General features: G+C 35.7%; 1 protein-coding gene across 1 annotated transcript; it reads right to left on the bottom strand.

The window, feature by feature from the left end:
- Window positions 1-475: 475 nt before the first annotated feature.
- On the bottom strand, window positions 476-25,596 carry LOC102802084 (epithelial sodium channel subunit alpha-like). Its single transcript, XM_006813281.2, has 11 exons — window positions 25,105-25,596; window positions 22,334-22,515; window positions 21,989-22,098; window positions 18,537-18,700; window positions 17,967-18,074; window positions 17,561-17,678; window positions 17,364-17,436; window positions 16,517-16,574; window positions 16,274-16,362; window positions 2,322-2,397; window positions 476-1,595 (listed from the first exon to the last, which is right to left on the bottom strand). Exons 1-11 carry the CDS (start codon window positions 25,594-25,596, stop codon window positions 1,239-1,241), a joined length of 1,827 nt encoding a protein of 608 aa, XP_006813344.1. The 3' UTR covers window positions 476-1,238.

Here is a 25,596-nt window from a genome sequence, read left to right as displayed (position 1 = left end):
GTTGTTAGAAGCTGTTCTGCAAATTCATGATTTCATTATTTAAAAAACGCATACCGGTACATAAAGAAGATACAAAAGATACTTTTTGAAATAAAAAAGTGTTTATTATCGTAAGCAGTATATGGCATGTAATATAAAGGGTACATCTTTTTGTTGATGAAACATTTGTATAAGGATTGTTGTATCTTCATTTTCTCAGCGAAATTATTGTTCTCCGTTACCTTAAGTTTCTTTGGTCTGTTTTTTCATAGCTTATTGGATCGAATACATTAGATACAACTTGTGAATTTTGAATTCAATAAATTCACGAATGAGCACGCGCAATTGTTCTGTCAGTGTTCTAGAGAGATGTGATTGGTGATGAAAATTATGAAAACGGCCCACTTAGAATTCTTAGATTTGTTGTGTTACTTTGACGCGACAGCTAGTTTGCCTACATTTGTTGAATGAATATACTTGTAAACTAATAAGAATGTGAATTGTATTTTGTCCAACTTTATTGTGTAATAAAAAACACGTTTACTGAATTTTACGAAAAGTTCGTAAACTTGTATGTGGATGCCTACACCATAGAATCGATATATTCGGAACAGAACCAAGGCTGGCATAGTAAAATATCTGCTTCAAAATGCATGAAAATGACTGAAAAATGAAGGCGAAACAACGACGATTCGACCTGCGCAACCACGGCAGCTGATAAACAAACAAAAAAAACAAAAACTTATCTATATTCAATATCAACAATTCTGAATTACTCTACTTGACGTCAGTAACCCCGAATTTGAAAAATGAATCCTCACAGAATATATAATTCGGATTGGTTTACAATATCGTAAGTAGGTATAACGTAAATGACGCCAGTGCCGGCCAGACTGACCACTCAAGTTCGTGCATGGATAACCAGTTACTGTACTACTGTACTTCACGCGAGACCGAGACCCAACGTATATAGATTCAGTTTTGGGTCGGTTACATTAGCAAACGCGCAGATTCTATGTGTCAGTGCTAGAGTAGATAACTTGGGTGAACTATTTTCAGCTGGCATTTACAATAAATATAACAATATATGACCAGCAGCTACTGAAAATTGTTTAGAAATAACATTCTTAGTTACTGTAAATTGCGTAAAGCACGATTGCACGCGAATTGTATAGAAGTTAGTTCACTGAAAGCATAGACAAGACACGTTGTACATCACTGTTACATTCAACTCGGTAATAACCACGGTGGCAATAATGTTATGATGTGTTTAACAATCCAGGTTCATATATCTTCATGCTGTATTGAGGAATGTATAAACTCTGTGCATTTGTTTCAGGAACATATGTTGTTCTGTTATTGATATTCATCCGTGGTTTATTGGAGGACCTGTCATTTAGAGTCAGTGCAGGATCATTGCCATACTTGTCACGAAAAAATATATCTCCCCCTGAGACTGCAGATATATCTGTCGTTCGGTTCACGGCCAATGCACCTTTCGAGCAGAACACGTGACAAAAATCGAAGATAAGTTCCAAAAACTCGAAGCATGTGAGAATCGATACTCCAATCCATAATCCGATAAGTCCCCCGAAGTCACTTCCCAAATCACTGAACTGAAAATATAAATTAAATTGGTTAATATATACTGGTGACACTTTCAACGGGAATTATTCTTTTGTTATATTATTATTAGCATATAGTATATTCACTTCCCATGAGAAGCGCGTCCGTATGTGGTGTAAATGTGACGTTAATGGGTAAAAGCAATGGGGGCGAATAAAATCACGGAATTTCGCTCGATATATCAGATAAAAAAATCTTGTCGTACACAAAGATGGTGAGCAAAGTTTCATTTTGAGGGATTATACTTTGAACTAAACTAAATGGCATCCAAGTATTTAATATGTATATTTAAAAAGTCATTTTCTTTTCAAACGTGGTACTGAAATAAATATACTAACATGTGTACGTGAACAGATTCTCTCTCGAGATTCCAAATGATCAACCCTTATTCTGTTTTAATTTTTTATTTTGCTCACCATTTCCGACAAGGTTTCTTTATTAGATTTTGCTCACCGAACTTAGCTCATCGACATTTTGCTCGCCAAATTCTGCTCACTACTTATCCAACCCCCAAGGCAATGTCACTTCAAAACGACAGCTGTGTTTGGTCGTGTGGTTGCTCGTCATATTATACAGTAGTAGTTTATAGTAAATCTCTCAAAAAAGATGCCCCATTTGTTGTGAATTTAAAATACTAATTAAAAATCTTTTATCTAATGCGGTCGATTATGTAATCGAAATATAATTCGGAACGGGAATATTTCGTCTTTACTTACTAGATATGCCGGTTCTTGCTCAATAACTTCATAGTTTAATTCTTGGTAATATATATCGACTCGAAGGAGATTCTCGCTGTAGATAAAGCGAATAGTTCATTGGCTTATTAAAACACCACAGCTCAAAACAGCACGCTACAGTCAATCAGCGCGCCATTGCCGTCAAACAGCGCGCAATAATCGCGACGAAGAGTTCTATTTCTATAAACAAATCTCTACCACCACACGATCTTATGCTCGTCGCTGATTGGTCAATGCATAACAGGGGTACTATTTTAAAAATGTCCACTAAAGCAATGTCATGCTGACGAATGCGTACGCGATGTTTGTAGATTCTGGCTTTTTTCAAAGTGAGAAGCTCATTGTTTACTTTCCTGAACACAATCGAATTCAAAGTAGGTCGAGTCATGGATGTACTTCTTAGTACATCCATGGTCGAGTCAATACCACGAAATGTTTTCGTTTTTTTTATATTTCTTCGCCAGGCAATTGGCATGACGGTTAACTTGAAGAACCGAGCAACACCGTAGTAACCGCTTCATGCCGTGATGAAATTATTTCTTTGTAAATTATAACTGTTTTATTGTCAGCTATCAATAACATATTTTAAAACTTGTTTACCAGTAAGAAGAAATCAACAGAGAGCCCTTGAATAACAAAAACAGGAATATGTGTAGTAATATTTATTTAGCGTCCCATCACAAAATGGCAGTGTGTGGCGGGAAATCCCTTCGAATTAAATTTGTGTAAAATGTTTCTTTCCCGACCATATACACTAGCGGAACGTTATTTCTTCCAAGTGTTAATGTATCACGTGCGCCATTTCACTACAATAACATTACCTTGCAAAACGTAGTCCGCGATAAAATTGTTTGTATTTACGTTTTTACAGAAGTCAGGCATTAACTTCGGTTTCAAATGAAACAACTACGGGGAAATGGCGGTACGTAGTGAGGTGACTGACCACAAAATTGAAGTTTGTCTGTGGCAGAGGTACTATTGCGTAAAGCACAAAGACCTATGGGAAGGAGATTTCTTTGCTCAGTGATGATAATTAACACGTATCGAATTCGATGGAAGAGATACTTTTGGTGTTCTAACCGCAATTAACTCTGAGAATGAGAATGGTCGCAGTCGTCACGCAGCGCCAGACATGACGCAGTGCACCAGACGTCAGACAACGAACCATAAAGGCATCGTGCAGCTAGCGTGTGAATTTCGTGAAAACGCAAATATTTTTTGCACGTGTTGTATACATCGCATGGAACGGGACTAGGATGGGTTCAAATACTGAACAAGAACACAAAATCTTCACACCAAACATTTTTGGATGTTCCACCCCTAATTTCCATATTATGTCAGAGAATGACCATGTAGGCCTCTCTATGTTATTTGTTTAACTTACTGTTTAATTTACATCGCATTATTTCCCCTTAGCTTAAACAAGTTATGTAATATTGGACAAATAAATTAAAATAGATTTCATGAGTCAATTAACAATTAAATCGTGAATAAAAAAACTCGTAATATATATACTCTCGACTGTTTCTTTACTAAATAAATGTTGTTGAGCCTTCAAACACTTATTAGGGGCCCAAGCCTGAAGGGCGAGGCCCCTATTCTTATTGTCCGGTTTTTTCTTCTTTCTTCTTTCTTTCTTTCTTCCGTAACTTTTTTCGTCAAGCCGTTTGAGAAAACCGCTGAACGGAATGGTCTGATAATTTTCTATACTGATAGTCCCTAATGTGAACTGGTGCAACGTGCTTTCAGAATTTTGATTGGTCAATTAGTTTGGCAGCCATATTGGATTGAAATAAAACCGGAAGTGGCTGTTTGACCACTTTCTGAGGGTCTAGGCGTCTAGATTTTTTTGTGGTATATAGTACAACTCATGTGTAATAAATATCAGCAATAAAAACTTTAGCGGTCATGTGACTTTTCCCGCCATTTTGTTTTTCCTAAAAACGGCAAAAAACACTTAAAAATCTTCTTCTTCAGAACCACCAAGTAGAATGCTCTCATATGTAGTATTTAGCTTCTATATATGAATCCCATTTATGTTTGAACATTTTTTTACGATTGGTCATGTGGTTTGGCCACCATTTTGGATTTCTTCTAAACAGGAAGTAGTTTTTTACTCTGGCAACACTTGAGGGATTATTTTCAATTTTGCTTCATGGCATCAGTGTATTAAACCCTTTCAAAAATCTTAAAAAAAATTCAGATCAGTCACATGGTTTGGTCGCCATTTTGGATTTTAAGCAAAATTGACAAAAAGTTTGGGTATTTGTTTCTCAGAGACGATTCAACCAATCTACTAGATGTTTTTATATTTACCATGCCTGCCCTTAGCTCCATATGAGAAAAATAATATTATTTTGATCAGTCACATGGTTTGGCCGCCATCTTGGATTTTGTGAAAATAGACATTATGCAACTACATGTTTTGTATTAGTCTGATTTCTTTCAAATTTTGTATGTGCAGTTGTGTCATCAGATGCATCATTTTGCCCCAATAGCACACTGCTAGGCCACGTGGCTGGGCACCCATGGGGTGGGGGCTTCTAACCTCATTAATATGCATAACTGTTATAACTCAAACACTGTCGCAGTTAGGGTGATGAATCCTGTGTTATTATGGCAACGTTGAACAAGAGATTTGATTAAAATAACAGATGACCATATATGGTCATGTGAACTCATTAATATGCATAACCATTATATTTTAAACACTGTTGCAGTTAGGAAGATGAATCCTGTGTTTTTATGACAACAGTGAACAAGAGATTTGATTAAAATAACAGATGACCATATATGGTCATGTGAACTCATTAATATGCATAACCATTATATCTTAAACACTGTTGCAGTTAGGAAGATGAATCCTGTGTTATAATGACAACAGTGAACAAGAGATTTGATTAAAATAACACATGACCATATATGGTGATGTAAACTCATTAATATGCATAGCAGTCATATCTGAAACACTGTCGCAGAGCAGGACATGTAACCAGTGTCATTATGAAGACATTGAATGAAAGATGTAACTGACATTAGAAATGGCTATATATGATTATGTAATCTCATTATTGTGCATAAGAACATGGCTCATTATATATCCTGAAAACCATATTTCGATAACCAAACCAGGTAAATACATGGTACCAACTTCATTTCGACCTCAAGTTACTGATAATTCAAGCTACCTGATTGTCTAACATGTGACCTCATTAATTATGAAACAGAATCTTATCAGCTTGGGCCCCGGTGACGCCGCTTGCGGCTTTAATTCTTCTTCTTTCTTCCGTAACTTTTTTCGTCAAGCCGTTTGAGAAAACCGCTGAACAGAATGATCCGATAATGCTCTATACTGATAGTCCCTAATGTGAACTGGTGCAACATGCTTTCAGAATTTAGATTGGTCAATTAGTTTGGCAGCCATATTGGATTGAAATAAAACCGGAAGTGGCTGTTTGACCACTTTCTGAGGGTCTAGGCGTCTAGATTTTGTTATGGTATATAGTACAACTCATGTGTAATAGATATCTGCAATAAAAACTTTAGCGGTCACGTGACTTTTCCCGCCATTTTGTTTTTGCTAAAAACGGCAAAAAACACTTAAAAATCTTCTTCTTCAGAACCACCTAGCAGAATGCTCTCATATGTTGTATTTAGCTTCTATATATGAATCCCATTTACGTTTGAAAAAATGTTTACGATTGGTCACGTGGTTTGGCCACCATTTTGGATTTCTTCTAAACAGGAAGTAGTTTTTTACTCTGGCAACACTTGAGGGAATATTTTCAATTTTGCTTCATGGCATCTGTGTATCAAGCCCTTTCAGAAACCTAAAAAAAAATTCAGATCAGTCACATGGTTTGGCCGCCATTTTGGATTTTAAGCAAAATTGACCAAAAGTTTGGGTATTTGTTTCTCAGAGACGATTCAACCAATCTACTAGATGTTTTTTATATTTACCATGCCTGGCCTTAGCTGCATACGAGAAAAATAATATTATTTTGATCAGTCACGTGGTTTGGCCGCCATCTTGGATTTTGTGAAAATAGAAATTATGCAACTACATGTTTTGTATTAGTCTGATTTCTTTCAAATTTTGTATGTGCATTTGTGTCATCAGATGCATCATTTTGCCCCAATAGCACACTGCTAGGCCACGTGGCTAGGCACCCATGGGGTGGGGGCTTCTAACCTCATTAATATGCATAACTGTTATGACTCAAGCACTGTTGTAGTTAGGATGATGAATCCTGTGTTATTATGACAACCTTGAACAAGAGATTCGATTAAAATAACAAATGACCATATATGGTCATGTGAGCTCATTAATATGCATAACTGTCATATCTCAAACACTGTTGCAGTTAGGAAGTGGAAACCTGTGTTATTATGACAACATTGAACAAAAGATTTGATTAAAATAACAGATGACCATATATAGTCACGTGAGCTCATTAATATGCGTAATCGTTATATCTCAAACACTGTTGCAGTTAGGAAGATGAATCCTGTGTCATTATGACAACAGTGAACAAGAGATTTGATTAAAATAACAGATAACCATATATGGTCATGTGAACTCATTAATATGCACAACCATTATATATTAAACACTGTCGCAGTTAGGAAGATAAATCCTGTGTCATTATGACAACAGTGAACAAGAGATTTGATTAAAATAACAGATAACCATATATGGTCATGTGAACTCATTAATATGCATAGCAGTCATATCTAAAACACTGTCGCAGTTAGGAAGATGAATCCTGTGTTATTATGACAACAGTGAACAAGAGATTTGATTAAAATAACAGATGACCATATATGGTCATGTGAACTCATTAATATGCATAACCATTATATCTTAAACACTGTTGCAGTTAGGAAGATGAATCCTGTGTTATTATGACAACAGTGAACAAGAGATTTGATTAAAAATAACAGATGACCATATATGGTCATGTGAACTCATTAATATGCAAAGCAGTCATATTTCTTTCTTTCTTTCTTCCGTAACTTTTTTCGTCAAGCCGTTTGAGAAAACCGCTGAACGGAATGGTCTGATAATGCTCTATACTGATAGTCCCTAATGTGAACTGGTGCAACATGCTTTCAGAATTTTGATTGGCCAATTAGTTTGGCAGCCATATTGGATTGAAATAAAACCGGAAGTGGCTGTTTGACCACTTTCTGAGGGTCTAGGCGTCTAGATTTTTTTATGGTATATAGTACAACTCATGTGTAATAAATATCAGAAATAAAAACTTTAGCGGTCATGTGACTTTTCCCGCCATTTTGTTTTTCCTAAAAACGGCAAAAAACACTTGAAAATCTTCTTCTTCAGAACCACGATGCAGAATGCTCTCATATGTAGTATTTGGCTTCTATATATGAATCCCATTTACGTTTGAAAAAATTGTTATGATTGGTCACATGGTTTGGCCGCCATTTTGGGTTTCTTCTAAACAGGAAGTAGTTTTTTACTCTGGCAAAACTTGAGGGATTATTTTCAATTTTGCTTCATGGCATCTGTATATCAATCCCTTTCAGTAACCTAAAAAAGATTTCAGATCAGTCACATGGTTTGGCCGCCATCTTGGATTTTAAGCAAAATTGACCAAAAGTTTGGGCATTTGTTTCTCAGAGGTGATTCAACTAATCTACAAGATGTTTTTATATTTACCATGCCTGGCCTGATCTCCATATGAGAAAAATAATATTATTTTGATCAGTCACATGGTTTGGCCGCCATCTTGGATTTTATGAAAACAAACCTTGTGCATTTACATGTGTTGTATTGGTCCGATTTGGCTAAAATTGTACATGTGCATTCTACTCATGAGATGCATTCTTTCAACCGAATGGCACGTGGCTGGGTTTTGTCGCCAAGCGCCTAAGGGGTGGGGGCTTCTAACCTCATTAATATGCATAACTGATATATCTCAAGCACTGTTGGAGTTAGGAAGATGAAACCTGTGTTATTGTGACAACATTAAACAATTGATTTCATTAAAATAACAGATTACCATATATGGTCATGTGAACTCATTAATATGCATAACCATTATATCTCAAACACTGTTGTAGTTAGGAAGATGATTCCTGTGTTATCATGACAACAGTGAACAAGAGATTTGATTAAAATAACAGATGACCATATATGGTCATGTGAACTCATTATATCTTAAACACTGTTGCAGTAAGGAAGATGAATCCTGTGTTATTATGACAACAGTGAACAAGAGATTTGATTAAAATAACAGATGACCATATATGGTCATGTGACTCATTAATATGCATAACCATTATATCTTAAACACTGTTGCAGTTAGGAAGATGAATCCTGTGTTATTATGACAACAGTGAACAAGAGATTTGATTAAAATAACAGATGACCATATATGGTCATGTGAACTCATTAATATGCAAAGCAGTCATATCTAAGCACTGTCGCAGAGCAGGACATGTAACTAGTGTCATTATGAAGACATTGAATGAAAGATGTAACTGACATTAGAAATGGCTATATATGATTATGTAATCTCATTATTGTGCATAAGAACATGGCTCATTATATATCCTGAAAACCATATTTCGATAACCAAACCTGGTAAATACATGGTACCAACTTCATTTTGACCTCATGTTACTAATAATTCAAGCTACCTGATTGTCTAACATGTGACCACATTAATTATGAAACAGAATCTTGTCAGCTTGGGCCCCGGTGACGCCGCTTGCGGCTTTAATTCTTTCTTCTTTCTTTCTTTCTTTCTTCCGTAACTTTTTTCGTCAAGCCGTTTGAGAAAACCGCTGAACAGAATGATCTGATAATGCTCTATACTGATAGTCCCTAATGTGAACTGGTGCAACATGCTTTCAGAATTTCGATTGGTCAATTAGTTTGGCAGCCATATAGGATTGAAATAAAACCGGAAGTGACTGTTTGACCACTTTCTGAGGGTCTAGGCGTCTAGATTTTTTTATGGTATATAGTACAACTCATGTGTAATAGATATCAGCAATAAAAACTTTAGCGGTCATGTGACTTTTCCCGTCATTTTGTTTTTCCTAAAAACGGCAAAAAACACTTAAAAATCTTCTTCTTCAGAACCACCAAGCAGAATGCTCTCATATGTAGTATTTAGCTTCTATATATGAATCCCATTTATGTTTGAAAAAAATTATTACGATTGGTCACGTGGTTTGGCCACCATTTTAGATTTCTTCTAAACAGGAAGTAGTTTTTTACTCTGGCAACACTTGAGGGATTATCCTGAATATTGCTGTATGGCATCTCTATATCAAACTCTTTCAGAAACCTAAAAAAGATTTGAGATCAGTCACATGGTTTGGCCGCCATCTTGGATTTCAAATAAAAATGACCGAAAGTTTGGGCATTTGTTTCTTAAAGCTGCTTCAACCGATCTACTAGATATTTTCATTAATAATATTTCTGGCCATAGCTCCATATGAGAAAAATAAAATAATTTTGATCAGTCACATGATTTGGCCGCCATCTTGGATATTGCGCAAACAGAAATTGTTCAATTACATGTGTTGTATTGGTCCGATTGGAATAAAATTTTGTACGTGTATTCTACTCTTTAGATACATTCTTTCTCCTGAATGGCATATGGCTAGGTCATGTGGCTACGCACCCATGGGGTGGGGGCTTCTAACCTCATTAATATGCATAACTGCTATATCTGAAGCACTTTTGTAGTTAGGAAGATGATTCCTGTGTTATCATGACAACAGTGAACAAGAGATTTGATTAAAATAACAGATGACCATATATGGTCATATGAACTCATTAATATGCATAACCATCATATCTCAAACACTGTTGCAGTTAGGAAGATGAATCCTTTGTCATTATGACAATGTTGAACAAGAAATTTGATTAAAAGAACAGATGACCATATATGGTCATGTGATTTCATTAATATGCATAACCATTATATCTTAAACACTGTTGCAGTTAGGAAGATGAATCCTATGTTATCATGACAACAGTGAACCTGAGATTTGATTAAAATAACTGATGACCATATATGGTCATGTGAACTCATTAATATGCATAACCATTATATCTTAAACACTGTTGCAGTTAGGAAGACGAATCCTGTGTTATTATGACAACGTTGAATAAGAGATTTGATTGAAATAACAGATGACCATATATGGTCATGTGAACTCATTAATATGCATAACCATTATATCTTAAACACTGTTGCAGTTAGGAAGATGAATACTGTGTTATGATGACAACAGTGAACAAGAGGTTTGATTAAAATAACAGATGACAATATATGATCATGTAAACTCATTAATATGCAAAGCAGTCATATCTAAAACACTGTCGCAGAGCAGGACATGTAAAGAGTGTCATTATGAAGACATTGAATGAAAGATGCAACTAACATTAGAATTGGCTATATATGATTATGTAATCTCATTATTGTGCATAAGAACATGGCTCATTATATATCCTGAAAACCATATTTCGATAACCAAACCAGGTAAATACATGGTACCAACTTCATTTCGACCTCATGTTACTGATAATACAAGTTACTCGTATCTGATTGTCTAACATGTTGACCTCATTAATTATGAAACAGAATCTTATCAGCTTGGGCCCCGGTGACGCCGCTTGCGGCTTTAATTAGGGGCCCAAGCCCAAAGGGCGAGGCCCCTATTCTTATTGTCCGGTTTTTTCTTCATCTTCTTTCTTCCGTAACTTTTTTCGTCAAGCCGTTTGAGAAAACCGTTGAACAGAATGATCTGATAACTCTCTATACTGATAGTCCCTAATGTGAACTAGTGCAACATGCTTTCAGAATTTCGATTGGTCAATTAGTTTGGCAGCCATATTGGATTGAAATAAAACCGGAAGTGGCTATTTGACCACTTTCTGAGGGTCTAGGCGTCTAGATTTTTTTATGGTATATAGTACAACTCATGTGTAATAAATATCAGCAATAAAAACTTTAGCGGTCACGTGACTTTTCCCCGCCATTTTGTTTTTCCTAAAAACGGCAAAAAACACTTAAAAATCTTCTTCTTCAGAACCACCAAGCAGAATGCTCTCATATGTAGAATTTAGCTTCTATATATGAAGCTCATTTAGGTTTGAAAAAATTGTTATGATTAGTCACATGGTTTGGCCGCCATTTTGGGTTTCTTCTAAACAGGAAGTAGTTTTTTTACTCATGCCACACTTGAGGGATTATTTTCAATATTGCGTCATGGCATCTCTATATCAATCTCTTTCAGAAACCTAAAAAAGATTTCAGATCAGTCACATGGTTTGGCCGCCATCTTGGATTTTAAGCAAAATTGACCAAAAGTTTGGGCATTTGTTTCTCAGAGGTGATTCAACCAATCTACTAGATGTTTTTATATTTACCATGCCTGGCCTTAGCTCCATATGAGAAAAATAATATTATTTTGATCAGTCACATGGTTTGGCCGCCATCTTGGATTTTATGAAAACAAATCTTGTGCATTTACATGTGTTGTATTAGTCCGATTTGGCTAAAATTGTATATGTGCATTCTACTCTTGAGATGCATTCTTTCAACCGAATGGCACGTGGCTGGGTTTTCTCGCTGGGCGCCTAAGGGGTGGGGGCTTCTAACCTAATTAATATGCATAACTGTTATAACTCAATCACTGTTGGAGTTAGGAAGATGAAACCTGTGTTATTATGACAACATTTAACAATTGATTTCATTGAAATAACAGATTACCATATATGGTCATGTGAACTCATTAATATGCATAACCATTATATCTCAAACACTGTTGTAGTTAGGAAGATGATTCCTGTGTTATCATGACAACAGTGAACCTGAGATTTGATTAAAATAACAGATGACCATATATGGTCATGTGAACTCATTAATATGCATAACCATTATATCTTAAACACTGTTGCAGTTACGAAGATGAATCCTGTGTTATTATGACAACAGTGAACAAGAGATTTGATTAAAATAACAGATGACCATATATGGTCATGTGAACTCATTAATATGCAAAGCAGTCATATCTAAAACACTGTCGCAGAGCAGGACATGTAACTAGTGTCATTATGAAGACATTGAATGAAAGATGTAACTGACATGAGAAATGGCTATATATGATTATGTAATCTCATTATTGTGCATAAGAACATGGCTCATTATATATCCTGAAAACCATATTTCGATAACCAAACCTGGTAAATACATGGTACCAACTTCATTTTGACCTCATGTTACTGATAATTCAAGCTACCTGATTGTCTAACATGTGACCACATTAATTATGAAACAGAATCTTGTCAGCTTGGGCCCCGGTGACGCCGCTTGCGGCTTTAATTTTTTTTATTATAGTGAATTTTGTATAGTTAAACAACAGAGTTCTATGTGTATAGGATCAATTGCAAGTACGAGGCCTCTTCTGAAATATAATTTTAAACTGAGATGTATCATGTGAAAAGATCCGCCAATCTTAGTTCAACCTTCCATAGAATCAAACTGGTTAATTTGAATATTGAAAAATATCCAAAGAATTTTCCCGGAATTTTTTGTTAAAGAAGATCGTTTTGAAGTGTAACTTTTGATTTTGTCCTCCCAATATACTACTACAACCCATGATTAAGTGAAACGACGCATTATAAACATTTTTTTTATTTAGCATTTTGTTTATTAAACAAAAATGGCTGTAGTGGTTACAAAGATATTAGGCCTGGGTATGACTCCACCATTGTCATTGCTCGAAAATTCTAGCTATTTACTTAGGACGACAACGATTACCAAATCTACTCTGTAAGATTCTACCTACTTTGTTATGAACAAGACTGGTGCGAAACCTTTTCACAAGAAAGTATATTGGTATTCAAATGGGAAACATATGCTTGAACTTGACTACAAGATTGTATGGCACAACAGATGATTTGACAATTATCAGACTCACTCTACCAATGGAATACACATCTCATGACCATTTTGCTATGTCCAGGGCCTTAGTACATATGCATAGTTTTTGAGGAGACATCGTCTTCCGTCATTTGTACAAACTGTTAACCAAAGGGCGTTGTATGGAACGCAAATGCTCCTAGCCAATGTAAGCTGCGCGCAAAACACTACGTTTCTCTACCCCCCCCCCCCCCAAAAAAAAAGAAATGTTGATTCCAGGCATATAGTGATGTACATATACAAGCCGAATCTTTGGCGTCAAATACAATATGCAGATTATATATATTTCATATATTTTTTTTTTCAAATTTAGCGTATGTTCTTGGTTTAATATGTCTCTCGTTTTAAAGTTGCGTATCTTTATCATCTGTTGGCTAATTTTCTGTAGGATTATTTATTTTTTCATGAATTCACATACTTACTTTCAATGGAGATTTTTAAAATATAAATTATTGGATTTGTTGTGTTTTCTAAACAGAATATATATAAAAAAAATATTTTCTTTCTGTGTTATGTTGTTGACAAACCAATAAAAAAACTGTTTTTCATCTTCATTTAAATTTCCATCACAATATTACCCCAGACCATTCGTCCCGGTGTTATCGCTATCGCCACACGAGACTCCAGCTTGTCTCCTATACAATTTTCCTTCCGCCCACTTAATTTTAATATTCATATGACCTTTGCACTGACATCGATAGCCAATCGCATTCGACCGCGGACGTCACTCTAAATAAACAACTGAATAAATTAATATACCATATTTGGAAGATAGCGGGTAAATTCAACGTTGTTGGTGTGTTCCTTCGGGTTCCGAAGTCGCACGAAACGAGTTCATGTTCCGTTATCTTTCGCAAGTAAAACAGGTCGATATGTATTAAACATGGCATTTGTTTTCTTGTTTTAACCCCCTTATTACGCAAGCTTCCGTCGAAGTGGTGTTTTTTTCGACGATTTGTGGCATGTTGCAAAACGAACGAAACATTGCGGCATTCTTAGCGGTGGATAAGGGATCGACTATGTCGTCACATTTATGTCTCGTTTGAAAGAGAATAAACAACCGCTCAGAAAAATATGTTGCTAATATTTAAGTGCGGTGCCTTGAAATCGCCTGCCCGACGTCCAAATTTCAAAAGGATGTTCGATTTGCAATGACGACCGTTCATATGTACTAGGCGACGTTACTAATTACTACTAGGGTCGGTGTTTGCATTAAGAATTATAGAACAAAAGATCAGCAAAGCGGTGCTTTTGTCGGCGATTTTGTCAAAGGGAATATTGATAAAATGTTGCAAAACAGAATCGCGAGTTGGGTGAAAAATTGCGCCGGCGGCATTCTCAGCGATGGCGACACCCGAGAAACACCGTGTCACGGTGCATTCGTGCATCAGTACACCGAAGAAATACATACTGTCCACTGCTGACGCGACAATTTCCTTAGAAATCATTTTGATTTGATTTATGGATGGCGAGCACCGACACTCCGATCCGATGAACTAATCACGTGGAACTAATCAAAACTAAAATGGCGCGTGTCACGTGACTTTGTTTACTAAAGATAGCGTGGGCGTTTGATTGACACTCAACTCATTAGTATTCCACCAATCACAGCTACATCTACTTTCGGGATGTGCGCAGTCAAATTGTATAGAAGACAAGCTGGAGTCTCGTGTGGCGATAGCGATAACACCGGGACGAATGGTCTGGGGTATCACAATATAGTCATATTATATTTTTTACTGGTTGTTATTTGTTTTTTGCGGGTTTACCTCTATCTAATTATATAGTGTCATTGTACGTTATAAAATATTCACAAACTGGCCTTGACAATTTTATATTAATGAATGTGTATTGTGTGAGTTCTGGGCTTATGATTCATTTCATATTTGTTGATTGTCGGTTTCGTATCTCAGGAATATACACATGAGTAATTAAACTAGTAGCAGGTCGTCATCTGCGTCGTTGATGGATTGTTCAAATATGGTAAAATTGAATGATGATCGGGGGCGGAGCTACGTCACAGACGTTCCACGTTGCTAAGACTCGCATCACTGTACCATGCATTTCTATGGGCTCTGTGCGCGCTGCTGTGGAACGCCGGTCGAGCCGGTGAAAATTCGAGAAAACAACACAAACTCAACTTTGAAGCAATTCTGAACAACCAAATTTATATATGTTACACACGTAGGGCTAATCTTGTTACACTGTTCAGGGGAGTCACAACAACCATCCGGTTTTTGCGAGTTGTTGGCCTTTGTTTTCACCGCGAGGGTTGCCAAGCGGTGAAAATGCCCGGATGTCCGCTCCCGACGATAGAAATGCTGCACACGTTTTTTTTGTTAACAATGTATTTCACACGCGCGTTGTACAGGTAGCATGGGATCAATATTAAGTTTGACCCGGAAGTGATAACTGTGACTGTGAATTTATTCATAGTCTTGACGTAGTAATTCGTGATTTAATAATGTAGAATATTAAGCAATCAAGTGAAAATACTTAGTAATTTCGTGTTTGAAGTGACATTATGGAGAAATCATTTGCCATGAAGCCTATATATTGTTGTGTTACCAATTTTAATCTTGTTAGGAAGAAAATATTTACTACGCTGTCGCTATAGTTACAGCTTTAGGGGTACACACTTTTGATTTAGCCTTGAAAACAAAATATTGTTTTCGCTTTCGTCCGATCGAACAAGAGACCAAAATAGTTGTGTTGAGTCTAAAAAAGGAAACACAATTGCAATAGTGCTGGTCAAACCTGGTCAATGAACATATACAGTAGACGATATTAAAGCGGTAGGGTCGTCACCCGCGCATGCGCGAGAATTGAGTCCCAAGCGATTATAACAACACACGCTAAAAACGCAAAGGCTCATGGGTAGACGCTTGTTTGTATGACCATCTGACGCACGCGCAGGTGACGACTCCCCCTGCTTTAAATAAATACACACACGTGACATACCTGACACTGTTGGTACCGTTCTTCAGATCATCACCTACTAGCGATTCGAGTTTTTTGTTTGACCCTTTCAGGTAGTTTAGCAAGGTCTCCTAAACATATACATAATAAATGACATGATTAGCATTACTACAACTTAAACAACAAAAGCTTGGTAATTTCCATCGTGTTACATACATACATGTTACGCAAACGCAGAGGGGACGGTTTAACCTATATAATGAATATTAGCATAATGTATCACACCTTGTAACTGTTAGCCGGCCACATTGCCGAGGAAGTCTCTGTAGTGAAGCCGACATCTCTGAAATAAAACAAAAACAATTATATTATACAATCCTTTGTATTGCCTGAATACATTGTTCTGATTGGTCGAGCAAGAAATCGAAATAAATCGAATAAACTTCGCAACGCCAAAATAAAGATCCGATTTTGCTCCAACGTTCGATAATCGCACTTGTTAAAATTAATTCCATATCTCATAGAATTTGTTATAATAAAATGGCAACAAATTACATTCAAAGTCGGGTAGACCACTATTTTGCACACTTTCACAAGCGTGAGAGAATTTATTGCCTCATTTTGAATTGAGTTGACATATCGCTTACTTAGCACCTGAATGTGCGTTTCTTGACCAGGGATTGAGAATTTGGAGAAGAAGCGTGAATTGAAAACAAATATTTGAGGATCATAATGAAACACTTATATACACATTATATTCAATTTTACAGCCAGTATCAGTACATTTTCGGATAACTTGACATGCATTCTACCTTATTGGGAAATACAAATTCCAAATAAGGAATGGTGACGCGATATATCAATATGATGACGTGCATCTCGGGAAACTTTGCGTTGTCTCTAAAAAACGCCGACCATCCAAATCAATATTCGCTATAAACACAACCAGGGTCTCTTTACTTTTCTATCTCTGGTGTATACAGAGCTAATTGATGATATACGTGCATGATACAGGCCCCCTGCACCTTATGAACAGGGCTATTAGAATTCATGCAGAATTTAAAATTATGGGTATATAAGTAAATATATAAAACAGTTGCAAATAATATACGATTGGTTTCAGGGTACTTACGAGCAGGCTTGTGGACAGTCACACTCCAACCCATCGGTACTATAGTCATATTCTACCAACGCTTTACAATACACTGCGTGTTAGGAAGCAAGTCAATAATTGGAACAGTTATCCTGACAAAACACGAAATGCTGATTTATTTGGATGGTTTTAACAATAATCATTATAATATCGACAATCAGGTCAGGTCTACTTACTTTGCGTGGAATTCGATGTTTTGCAAGCCTCGTAGACACCATATGGGAAAGGATACAACGGGTCTGCGCACCCACAGTTGTTGATTACTTCGCTCTGATAGCACGCTTTCATACATGCCTACGAGTGAATGTCACGTTTGTTAAAACAATATTCATCAGTGCCTTGCGCACAATAATTCGCAAGTTCTCATTATTAAAAGTCGAAATTTGAAAACCTGAAATTCCATCCTTCCAAAACAATAAATGTATCAATAATACATATTATATTTTCAAGATTGCCCGAAAATTACATTCACAAAATGTTCAAATATTTCCCCGCTTTCTTAAGTAGTTTTTTGTTCAACATTTGCTTGAACTGCTGGACGATCGCATATACACTGTAGACTGCTTAACAACGACTACTTGCCTGTACGCTGTATCCCACATCGTACGAATCCATATAAATATTGGTGTAGTCACTGTCACCTTCTTCAACGCAGTCAGAATATGGATCAGGTTCCCGACTGATTAGAACCTAAACGAAACAAGAAAAAAAAATAGATATTCGATAATAATAGTTATTTTACTTAATATATTATTTTATTACATAGGAAATATGTACTACATCTGTTTCACACGCGCTACACTATTTTAACAGCCGCTTTAGAATTTCGTGTGCAGCACACACGCGTTGTATATATATATATATATATCGTATGGGGTCTATATAGTTCCTACTACGACTGCGCATTAAACACTACATTAACCTTTTCCCCACCAGCTCCCTTTTTTCATCACAATTCACAAAATAGTCCCCAAATTGGAACAAACTAGCCAAATTAGTTGAGTAAAAACTGGGAATTGACCCACATTATGCTCCAAAATTAGGGTTAATTTCAAGAAATATTAAAGAATATGAGAAAAAAAAGCAGACAAATTTGGGCGAGAAAGTTTGGTGGTGGAAAGGTTAGTTAGTGAGTGTTCGCCAGCAACGTACCTTCCTTATACCGATAGATGTGGCCGCTCCCGGTGCGATCGTAAATCCATTGTCCTCTGGGAAAGGCATTTTATCTTGGTCGTGAATAACAATTCGGGCCCCTGCGATAGCCGTGTATCCCTTTATGTATTCGTCTTGTTCAATAAACAACTGTAGGCTGAGACCTTTGAATAATAAAAACTACATGTATATAGTTTTCTCTATTTATCTTGGTTCTAAAAACTGACTCTTACAGCATTTCTCACTATTTTTTTTAGCTCCGCTGTCGACTTTGTCGAGCGGAGCTTATCATATGAGTGATTGTCCGTCGTCGTCCGTCGTCGTCCGTCGTCCGTGTCAATGTTTTACTTTTTCGACTTCTTCTTGAAAACTACAAGCCTGAATGCTTTGATACTTGGTGTATATGTACCTTGGGTAGACCTCTCTTAGGTTTGTTCATTTCATGTTGATATCTTCAATTCTCTAATTTTGGTGAATATTTTTGTCATTTTTGGTAAAAAGTGATATTTTCGACTTCTTGTTAAAAACCGCAAGTCCAATTGATTTGATACTACATATATAGGTACTACATGTGGACCTCTCTCAGATTTGTTCATTTTGTAATGATATCTTCAATTCTCTATTTTTGGTGAATATTTTTTGTCATTTTTGGTAAAAAGTGATATTTTCGACTTCTTGTTAAAAACCGCAAGTCCGATTGCTTTGATATTACATATATAGGTACTACATGTGGACCTCTCTCAGATTTGTTCATTTTGTGATGATATTTTCAATTCTCTAATTTTGGTAAATATTTTTGTAATTTTTGGTAAAAAGTGATATTTTCGACTTCTTGTTAAAAACCAATAGTTCAATTGCTTTGATATTACATATATAGCAACTACATGTAGACTTATCTCAGATTTGTTCATTTCGTGATGATATCTTCAATTCTCTATTTTTGGTGAATATTTTTGTCATTTTTGGTAAAAAGTGATATTTTCGACTTCTTGTTAAAAACCGCAAGTCCGATTGCTTTGATATTACATATATAGGTACTACATGTGGACCTCTCTCAGATTTGTTCATTTTGTGATGATATTTTCAATTCTCTAATTTTGGTAAATATTTTTGTAATTTTTGGTAAAAAGTGATATTTTCGACTTCTTGTTAAAAACCAATAGTTCAATTGCTTTGATATTACATATATAGATACTACATGTAGACCTTTCTCAGATTTGTTCATTTCGTGATAATATCTTCAATTCTCTAATTTTGGTAAATATTTTTGTAATTTTTGGTAAAAAGTGATATTTTTGACTTCTTGTTAAAAACTGTAAGTCCGATTGCTTTGATACTATTCATATTGTTCATTTTCTAATGATGTCTTCAGTTCTTTAATTGAAATGTGCATTGCTAACAGCGGAGCTATCTCAGCCGATAGGCTGCTTGTTTATATTTGTTTTGAATTTTGAATTCAATGTAGAATTACTCTTCTCGACATGTTTTGAAAAATACAGAAACCAGCGATGCCCCATATGTTGTTTTAATATGTAATTATAAAACACACGTTATAGAAAATTATATACTAGTAATAATGTTCCTTAATGTGTAAGACAGTGTGCGAATTTTATAATAAGCACGGGTAAAAGTTTGAATACATATTACAAATTAATAAGCCTTCCAAACAAGAAACTTTGCAACTAATATTTGTCTGCTATTCGAGATGTACAACATGAAAACAATGTGATTCACATTATTGAAGTTTATAATACAGAAAATACATTTGATTTCACATCTGTGGTTTTCAGTCTAATTTATTTCAGAGCATCTCTACCACAAGTAGATATCAGAAATTGGCTAATAATAATTAGCTAATCAATATGCATGTTTTTTCATTATTAAATTAATCATGTCTGTGGATTATCCCAGAGCATGTTCCAAGCAAATGTCAATGCAATGTGATGATTATGCCATTAGTATGCTCAAATTTGAATTTAAAACTAATGCATTGTTCTAAGGCACTTATATACCAAGTCTTATTAAAATCCAATAATTTGAAAACAGGGTAATTATTATTCAAATTAAGCAATATTATGCATAGATTTCAACCCGCAGACTATATACCAAGATTCATTGAAATAATATGATAAGTTCTTGAGATATTGATGACAAAAAACTGACTAATTAGTATGCAAATCAGGTAATTTATATGCAGCAATTTTAATGTGAAACTAATTAAGGTCTGCGCAATGTCACAGACCATCAATGTACCAAGTTTCGTTGAAATATGTTCATTCATAATGCAAATTAGGTAATTAATATGCACAGATATTAATCTAAACCTCATCAGATCTGTGCATTGTCTTGTGACGTCTCAGTACCATTGCAATACGATGATTAGTACTTGAAAAGCATAAAATTGAGTAATCATTATGCAAATTAGGTAATTAGTATGCATTATTGTTTACACAAAACTAATCAGGTCTGCGCATTATCCCAGCGCATATATGTACCAAGTTTCATAAAACTATGTTACCAGTTGTTTGTTTCGTGTTTTAATGCGAATATTTCAGAAGATTTTGACTTTGAATTGTCATGGCTGATTATTTTCAGGTAAATGAAGAAAAATCAATATTAAGACAACATTTACAAAACAACATCAAAAAGATCAAAGTACAACACGGCAGGTATATCACGATACATGGTGACGTCAGTATAATATATGTACACACACCTCATAGCATACATTAACAAGTGAGAAGTTTAAGTGAGACAAATCAAGCGCCGCTATCAATAATCAAAATGTCTTGAAATGTTTATTTCCACGAACGCGGGAATATTGATATCTTTTTTTTAATCAAGTAACCTTTTATTGATTAGGTCTTTGTAATTTATGACTATGTGTGCAATCTTATTTAGTATCATTTTTTGATTGATATGTGCATATTTATTTAAAGTTAATATCTTTTTTCTAAATAAATAAATAAATAAATAAATAAATAAATAAATAAATAAATAAATAAATAAATAAATAAATAAATAAATAAATAAATAAATAAATAAATAAATAAATAAATAAATAAATAAATAAATAAATAAATAAATAAATAAATAAATAAATAAAAGTTTATATGAAAAATCTATGGAGAATGTTCAAAAATGGCCGCTTAACAGCCTTCATTCTCCTATATGTAAGTGAATCATCACAACACAATAATTGAATGATTTACCGTGATTATTTTTTTCATGTTTTATTGGTAGCGAACTACCTTAATTACCCGGGTAAGCCATTAACAATGGTCAACTTAACACATGAGCAATGTTTTATCGTTTTCGGAGATTGTCCACCGATGGCGTCACAGTTTCAAATTGCGTGCAAGCACCAATGAAATTGCCGAGTGGTTTGATATCATGGGGGGTCTGATATCGGAAATACATCAAAGAATATGCATAACACATAATGAACTTACCGTAAATGGGGCCAGAGAAACTGGTCGTCCAGTAGGGATCGATATAACCTGACGGGCCGTTGATGGTAAAACAGTTGCCGTACATGGAATTGCTGAATGTGGTGAAATTACTGAAACAGAGTACATGTTCAATGCTGTGTTAATATCACGTCAACCCTGTCACTGGCTTAGCCTGCGTAATAGCTTAGTAAACGTAACTAGTTGCATAGGGCGTGCAGTCAAACAAACAATGCATTTTACACGCGTTGTATAAATCATGTGCGTGGGACCCATATCGAACTCGACGCGATGCGACCACTTCGTGCCGCTTTGACTGTAAATTGGAAGATGGCTGCTAACACTTACGATGCGTAACATTGCTCTCCCTGCCAAGTACAGTTGACAATGAACATATCAGCTTGGTGGCCAAGTGTAATGCGTTCCGATGTAGGCAAGGCGGTCAGTATCTCAGTGATCCGTATCATATCTCTGTTACCCGCAGATGGACCGTTATCACCATCCGGATGAGGGGGGTCATTTTTAGATTCCTGAATGAATGAATGAATGAATGAATGAATTCAGATAATACTGTAATAATACTGTTCAAAAACTATACACATATTTGAGAGTTCTGTAAAAAAAATGATTTTTACTTGGAATTTATTTTCGCTATTTTCACTGAAGGTATGAATCAGTGAAAATAAAATCCAGTGAAAATGCACTTTTTTTCTATATTTTACATTCAACTCATCAAAAATCAGTGAAAATAAAATTCAGCCGAAATGTCTTTTCGACTGAAATTAATTCTTGTTATAATAAAGTATTTTACAGTACATGAAACGTCATCGAATCAGAACACAGTTCTCACATTCTAATGAGAGATGTCAAATTGTGACACGTCAATATCAAACATAACTAGTATAATGTGATTACACACTCGAGTCAGTCTAATACTACACAAGCAGTGCAGGGCCATGTTGTTGGGTGTCGGTTTGTTGAGAACAACCCCCTCTAAATTTCACGTACAGGTGTTGTATTTCATTAATCAAATATATAGAACGTAATTGCAATAAATCAAATTCTAAAAAATAAAATAAAATTTAATCATTTTATTAAATGACTTCCACCATGACAATGACCTCGTACTAGTTTGTTTATTTGTTTATTTATTTATGTTGCTTGAATTGATGGATATGGTCATCAATCATGATAGAAAGCTTTTCTGGAACTAAAGCATTATCTATGTACTATTTTAGTTCGGAAAAATAACCATTATTTTCTTTACAATTGAGTTAACGTGACAGCTTACAATGTGCCTTGCATCTAGCAATTATGAAAATGTTAATGGATTTTGAAAGCTAATAAAACACACAAAGATAATGCTCACTGATCAGCACCATCTCGCAATCATGATCTGTTGTGTAAACGTTGTTTATCGGTTGTTCAATTAACAAGGAACACGTACATGTATTGTTTAATAATAAGAGCTGCGCCACAAGCCGAGAAAACAATCCATGATACGAACGTCCGGTTCTTTCCAACACATCGCTGTGGTGCACATGCGCGCAAAATGTAAACAAGTGCGACTTCTTATAGTTGTAGAATAGAGAATTTGTATGTAGAGAATCAATAAATATGTGTCATCAGTGAACCCGGGATCATGTTATAGCATACTACGAGAAACAATGTGTGAAAGACACCACAAAGGGACAAATATTGATTACTATATTCGTAAGTTGGCAGCATCTAATCAATACATAAATTGTGAATGTGAATGATTCAACATTTATTTTCTACGACATATGTTTTAGTCAATATTGTAAAAATAAAATATATGTGTTATTATTAATTATTATATAAACGAACCATCGAAAAACAGGTACCAGTAAAAACAACATATAATTTCAACGTAGCTACGACATGGAATGTGTGCGCAAATATAGAGAAGATGGGACATCGTAAATGTATTATTAGGCTAGCAAAAAATCGTAATTTGTGTGCACTCATTCATTAGTTTATTGTGTACACCCGCGAAGCTATTGTTCCATGGAAACGTGTGCTGTTACCAAATGAAATCCATGGAATAAAATAAAACTTTGTTCTTCCTATATTACCAGTCAACTATTTGAGGCACGGCACCATGATATCTCCATAGGAACCGATGAAAGCCTTTTAATACTAACAAAATGGCCGCCATTCACTAAAAATACAACCACCATTTTATCGGAAAATAGGTTAGTGACCCAAACTTTTTAAAGGTCAATATCCTTATGTTTACCGGGAGCATAGTTTATTGCAAAATGGGTAAATTTTGGATATTTTCATTCATGAGTAATCCTCTACCTTATACCGCATAACTCCCTGTTAAACGACGGTCCACTAGCGATGTATACGAAGTACCACGATGCATGTACTAGCACGTCCGCGCATACCTCGACGTAGTCTTTAATTCTAAAAGCCATGTTATAAAATTAACAAAATTATCAGATTTATAATGAATACTTTATAGCTGTTGGTTGCAGGAATTACCCCTTATAGTGTTACCAGATAAATATAATGTCCATTTAAATATGGAAACTTAAATAAGGACTGGAAATTTGTGGAGTAACCCTTACTATGTTATCAATGAGCAAAACAATTAAATCGTAGTTTACTATTGCTTGACAAATAGTGCGTTAACCTTAACATGAATACGCCACTAATCGATATTATTAATATTACATATGTGAGGGGTCCCAAATACAGTAAATCGTCGCTGTGTAGAGCGTTTACGGGATATAATGTTATTTTCAAAGGAAGTGCCCGTGACAGGTAGTTTGCATGATAGAAGGTACGACCTTATTGGTTTTTATATAGACGTGTTTGTGATATTGCTATTCATTGTCCGGTGTCTGCGCGTCTAGCATTTGTATTTGTTATATGCTATCGTCTCGGCCAGACGTACAATGGTCGGAAGACGGTAAAACTAGTGTCGTAATAAATAACAATTGATGTACACGGCGATTTTCAGACACTCGAAGCGACAATGGCTTTATGTGGTCATCGCGGAGTGTGTAAGCATGGTTTGTTGTTTCGATTTAAATGCAAACGCATGGCGTCAACGCCACATCGCACATTGAGATTTTTCGAAGCCTTACCTGCCCGCTTTGATCCCCGCTCGTCTGTGCGGTTTGTCTTCGTCTTCTGGTGTTATACGGAGGAGAGTTTGTGTTATTATTAGTTCCGCCGTGGTTGCCCAGATCCTCGTCAAGCGCCGTATCGTTGAGTGTTTGGTTGAGATTTTGAGTCGGTGGAGATGATTGGGGTTCTTGATTGAAATCAATCGCAGACTGTCGTATGGGGTTCTGATTACACACAGTGACCGCTGGGAATGTTAGCTCCCTGCTGAAGGATATGTTCAATTTCACATTCACGGGCCTGTCAATGAAACGAACAAGCTGGTCAGAAAACTGCCATAAAAACATCCCTACAGCGACCATAAAAAGTACTGACCAAAAAAGTCGTCGCGGCAGGGACTCGGCACGGGCAGCGTTAGGAATACCGTGTGCGGTAGAGTTGTTGACCATTCGCCCGAATAGCTTTCGAAGGGCAACTTGTTTCGATTCGCGGCGCAATGAAACGTTCTCCAT

This window comes from Saccoglossus kowalevskii, chromosome 13 (assembly GCF_978046115.1).
Source record: "Saccoglossus kowalevskii chromosome 13, keSacKowa6.1, whole genome shotgun sequence".
In the NCBI taxonomy this organism is placed as follows: Eukaryota; Metazoa; Hemichordata; class Enteropneusta; family Harrimaniidae; genus Saccoglossus; species Saccoglossus kowalevskii.
The sequence above is the reverse complement of the archived record's forward strand: the minus strand, read 5'-3'. Positions and strand labels throughout refer to the sequence as shown.